This window comes from Poecilia latipinna, unplaced genomic scaffold (assembly GCF_001443285.1).
Source record: "Poecilia latipinna isolate Pla-1442-1.1 unplaced genomic scaffold, P_latipinna-1.0 Scaffold613, whole genome shotgun sequence".
Lineage (NCBI taxonomy): Eukaryota > Metazoa > Chordata > Actinopteri > Cyprinodontiformes > Poeciliidae > Poecilia > Poecilia latipinna.
This window is the reverse complement of record NW_015113229.1, coordinates 597,231-602,696: the sequence shown is the minus strand read 5'-3', so window position 1 is coordinate 602,696 and position 5,466 is coordinate 597,231. Positions and strand designations below refer to the sequence as shown.

The window sequence follows — 5,466 nt, the reverse complement described above, 5'->3', positions numbered from 1 at the left end:
TGTTTCAGAATTAACCGATTGTGGAATCAACTTCTTTCAAAAATTAAACTCTAAGAAATTATTAAAAATTTTAACAAAATTTAGTATTTCCAGTTACATACACTTTTCATTAATTGGTTATTCAAATGTATTTATGTGTAGTTTTCTCTTTAGAATTTAAAAAGTTGTTCACATTTTATCTGATTTTTTCTCTGTGTCCCCTTAAGGCACAGGTGTCAAACTCCAGTCCTCAAGGGCCGCTGTCCTCCAGTTTTTAGATGTGCCAGAGGTTCAAAACGCTGGAATGAAATGGTTTAATTACCTCCTCCTTGTGTAGATCGGTTGTCCAGAGCCTTAATGACCTGATTATTCTATTCAGGTGTGGTGCAGCAGAGGCTCATCTAAAAGTTGCAGGACACCGGCCCTTGAGGACTGGAGTTTGACACCCCTGCCTTAAGGGTTTCCGTTGAATTTTATAGTACTTTTAACCAAAATTTTCTTAATGATAACAATTATATCCAACTGTAACTTTATACAATTAAAATTAGAGGTGATGCAGGAAATTCATGAATATTTAAATAAACATGGCATAGATATTGATTGAAGCTATTCAGTTTTACATTACCAATTTTAATTTAGTAAGATCTTCTATATGACTCTGTATTTCAGTCATGCAGGAAGGCACTGTATAAGAGCTCATTAAATAATCTCACAATACACCAATGTCAAATGAATAAATTCATAATTAACCATATCTATACACCAACTGGGAACTAGAGTCTATTTCTTCTTCACACCCTGTTGATATAATTTTTAAAATTTTAAAGCAATTTCCAAATCTTCTGTCTAGAATTGAAAATAGACTATGAGATGTTTTAAATGTAAAGTTTTATCAGAAATGTTTTATGTTTATCATTTACCATTTCCCCCTTTTGTTTTCTTATGTAAATAGAAAACAAACATTTCTGACAACAACATTTCTATTGTTATCAGAAATATTGTTCAGACTCTTTTTCTGTACATATTTCTAAAATGTCCAACTGAAACTGTACTGCAATGGCCAAAAGTTTTATTATTTTAAAGAGTTCAGATCAGAATTTGGATTGCTTTCCTAAAAGGCAGTGTCAATGTTCTGTTTGAACCGACAAAAGAAAAATTTATCAATTTAGGCAGAGGAGCGAAAAATTTAGACACAGATTGTGCAGGACTGTAAGATCTCTTTGCGCTTCAAATCAAATGTTCTGTTGGACCTGAATTTATGTATCCAGTCAATCGAAATTTAAGGCACACAAATGTTGTGAGCCAGTTGTTGTCCAATCAGTTTGTTTTTACATAATCAATTACTATCATATCCACTTTAAAAGTTTCATCCTATCCAATTTGTGCCTTTCTACCAAGACACGCATGTGTTTCAAAAGCAGTAGTTAGTTCAGTTAGTAAGTTAGTTTATTAGAAAAATAAAAACAACAATAATATTAATAAAAATGAAAATAAAATAAAAAATGTTAAACTAAATGAAACAGTCTTATAATAAATGCTATCTGGTTTTGAACCAAAGCTGAAATGTGATTACTCCTTTTCCAACATATTATTTCCCATTTTGAAGTAAGGTAACCGAATTATCTAGATTTAGAATCATAAATTGTCTTTGAGACAAGAATATTTTGTAATGAACCTTAATTGAAACTAAATATATATATTCATGCTTTTATTTCTTGTCAAAATATATATTTATGCTTTTAATTCTTATCAAAATATATATTTATTCTTTTATTTATATATTTATTATTTTATTTCTTATTATCTTGGATATATCCCAGCCAGCATACCTAGGTGGGCCCCATATGGGGAAAAGGAAGGCAGACAATATGGGTCCCGTATGGGTTTATCCACGGTTTCCATGGTGGCCCCACATGGGTTTGCCCATATAGGGCCCATGTGGGCGGTGCCAGCACCTAGCTGGCAGGGTATATTTCTTCTTTCATTTATATATTTATTCTCTTATTTCTTATTATGTCGGTTTTGGTCCTCCATAAAAGTGCGATGCATACAATTGGCTTACCAAAGGATTGTGTTTAAAAATAATTATGGATAAATGGTTTAAGACCAGGTCACATAAAATAAAAGCTGAAGATACTGCTGGAAAGAAAACAACACCAGAAAAAGTTAAACCTGCTGATGTGTTCGAATCTTTTGAACGGTCTCCACTCTCAGTTAATGAGAACTGTTCTTTGTTCTTACGACTTTGTTTGCTTATATGGCTCTGCTCACACAACAGATATTGTTTTTATTTAATTAAAAAATTATTTAATTAAATGCATTAATTTAAATGCATAAATACCACTGATAGAAACTGGTTGATAACTTTACATTTAATAGAGCAGGAAATGACTTTTTTGTCTGTCAAAGCAACTAAAATCTATTTTTCTGTTATTGTGCAAATAGCCGTAAAATGCTATAAATGGACATAACACTTGGTAGTAAAGAACAACTTCTTTTTTGATCTCCATGTGTTTGATGTCATTGGAAAGCTCAAAATCCGCACTTTCAAAATATTTAAATAACTCAAAACACCCAGAGTCGACTTGGCCGATCCTATTTACAAAACAGCATGGGTGAACAATGAAAACAACAAGTGTGTTAAGATGCTAATATTTTCATTTAAGTTTGTATACATTAAGATGGGTTGTTGAGGAGAAATTTCAAGTTAGTTTGTCTGGGAGGGTTTGTTCGATGGGTGACTGTCAGCCTGAAAAAATTTGGAAAAACACTTATGTAAAAGTTACTTTTATAATTGCTGAGCCTTTATGTAAGTGCATACATAAAGACACTTGCGTAAAGTGATTACTTCAGTGTTGGTTCTTGATTACAGGAAATAAGTTTGAATATTTCTGCAGCAGACGCTCAGGCATGGCACCCAACGTGGAGAAGATCATCCAGAGCATCAGCCTCGGAGACCAGGACGCTGTCCAGCTCTTACTGGACAACTACAATACCCAGGTTATTCATAGTTGCCATGACGACTGCCTCAATTTGGCATGAGACATTTTCCTTCTTTTGTAACAATGTGCAAGGCACGATGAGAATGGTTGCCGATGCCTAGAGGAATGTTTGAAATGTCTGCAGGAGCACCAAGTTGATCGGCTCCATGTCTGACTTCATATCGTCCACAAACATGTTGGAGCATTCATTGCTTCTCTTTCTCTGCTCCACTCCTGCTGCTGCTGTTTGAACAGTCATTCTACTTCCAAATACCAAGATAATTTTGGTATATTGTGACAAAATTAATCAAGTGAATGAATACAGCTGTTCATCCTGTAAATGGTGGTTTGAACCCCTGCCCTGTCCATCTCTGTCGTTGTGACCTTGGGTAGTCAGAGGGCACAGTAGGGCCAGTTGAATGACAGTTATGTCTCTGTCAGTCTACCCCACAGTAGCTGTGAGTACAATGTAGCTCACATCATCATTGTGTGAACAGGTTAATGACTGATTGGAGTATGAAGAGGTTTGAAGTCCTCTGACCTGATAAGGCAATATAGAAATGTCACCCATTTATAATTTTACCATGTTTTTTAATTGACACTGAGATTATTGTCTTGCTGAGAGCTGTAATATTTTTTCAGTATATCATTTGCTTTAAGTTTTATCTTTATCAAATTATGCTGATCTTTGTAAAACATTCAGTCCAACTTTTTTCTTTTATATCTCCACAGTACGCAGAGTGCTTCTTTTTCAATACTGAGGCACAAGAGAGAAAAAAGGTCAGTAAGCAAAATGTCTGAGTCTGTGAATCATCTTGTAAAAATATTTACATATAAAGTTAAGAAACGCCCCACTCCCTCCCCATAAACATCCCTTGAACCAGCAGACCAGGCACCAAAACCTGGAATTGTAATCCAAAAAAACTGCCTCCTTTTTGAGCTTGCTGCACTTTTGAGTCTTGACGGCTTAGACTTCCATCATGTTCCACCTGCCTTCATGACTGTCTATCCTCAATCATCTCCCTGCTGCAGAACGTCTGGAACAGAACATGGTTGTTATAAAACAAGACAATGGGCAACATCCATGTGCAGTCCTTTACTAAGCATTTTTCTTGTCATCTGATTGAGAATGTTTATACTGTATTTTTGTCATTGTAATACTGGACAGACTCCAGCTTTGCTTTCGGTCATCAATGATGACCACACCCATGTCCACATTTTTAAGAATTCATATTCTTCTTTTTGCACAGTACTGCAATTGTTGAGAACAGCACCACCTGCTGTTTGGTGGAGGCATCACACAGTCATGCATGTTGACTTTACTTCTTATCAAAATGGATAAATGTCATAATCTCTTTGAATCTATTTCTGGACATCTTTTTCATTGCAAAACAGGAATCCCCATTTTCCTGACCAGACACTATCCAAGTCCAAAATGTCAATAGTAGAATGTCACCACTTCTTTGTTTTTGTCTTCTCTTTTTAAGTCTTACACTTATTATCTTTTTCTTTATTATACACCTGTTGCTGTTCATTCTCGGACCACCTGTCTGTAGCAACAACGACTGGAAGAGGTAAATAAATCACCCAGACAGAGCTGTGCTGACAATGAGTTCACACCGTCTTACATTAATCTGAAAAGGTGCTTAAATTGTTTAGTCACATCTAGTCTCTGTGTGGATGGGTGTCCTCCAAAAGCGATTAATCATATGTTCCAAAGCTATTTAGATACCCATCACTCATCATATTACCCTGTGTTGACCTTCACTTTCGTAGTATGCTTCAGCTTGTGCAGAAGGCTGTTCTAATAGGAATTATTTCTTTTGGTGGGTTTGGTTCAGGGCTGATAGTGGAAAAAAATCCAGAGCCTTAACTTTTTTCCGTCCCCACGAGGGGGACATGATGTGAAGGGTGTTACATATGCAACTCACCTTTAACACATAACATATAACACTATATAAAAATAACTCTTTTAACCCATGAAATAGTGGGCTCCTGACCACAGATGTATATAAAGTGTCAGGATTGGTGAAGGCGGAGGCAAGGGAGAGCCAAAATGCAAACAAATATTTATTTAACTTAAACACTTGTGTTCACCAAATTACAGGCATAAGACGCACAAGAATCTTGCACGAGACTAGATAGAACTAGAACATTTCTGAAGAAATTTAAACAGGGCCTACCAAAGTGTGCCCGTCGGTTTGAACCCAACATTCTGCTGCTAAAAATTTCAATGCTAAGCTTAGCTAAAATAATTTTAATAGCATGTGGAGAATCACAAGAATATTGACTAACATGGACATAGTTCATTCAATATGTTAAAACTAGTGGATAAGCTAAAATTAGCCAAAATGCTAATGTTAGCCTAAATACTGCCAGTGGCATGTGGGGTATCACTAGCATGTTGTGTTACATTGACTTACTCTATTCATGGCTACAGTGATTCTTGAGAATAGGGACAAAATGGGTTTTAATTTTCCCATATTTTTTTTTTATTATTTCTCAA

At 35.4% G+C, this 5,466-nt stretch overlaps 1 protein-coding gene across 2 annotated transcripts in view; it reads left to right on the top strand.

Annotated features, from left to right (window-relative positions):
• Nucleotides 1-5,466, top strand: part of LOC106953920 (synembryn-A-like) — a 43,034-nt gene that overhangs the window by 9,428 nt on the left and 28,140 nt on the right. Inside the window, exons 2-4 of one of the 2 annotated variants that reach the window (XM_015043058.1) lie at nt 2,880-2,979; nt 3,693-3,740; nt 4,517-4,534. In XM_015043058.1, coding sequence (XP_014898544.1) covers nt 2,890-2,979; nt 3,693-3,740; nt 4,517-4,534 — 156 coding nt within the window. In that variant the 5' untranslated portion in view covers nt 2,880-2,889. Of the gene's footprint in view, nt 1-2,876; nt 2,980-3,692; nt 3,741-4,516; nt 4,535-5,466 lie in introns of both variants that reach the window. The other variant, XM_015043057.1, reaches the window with a different exon arrangement.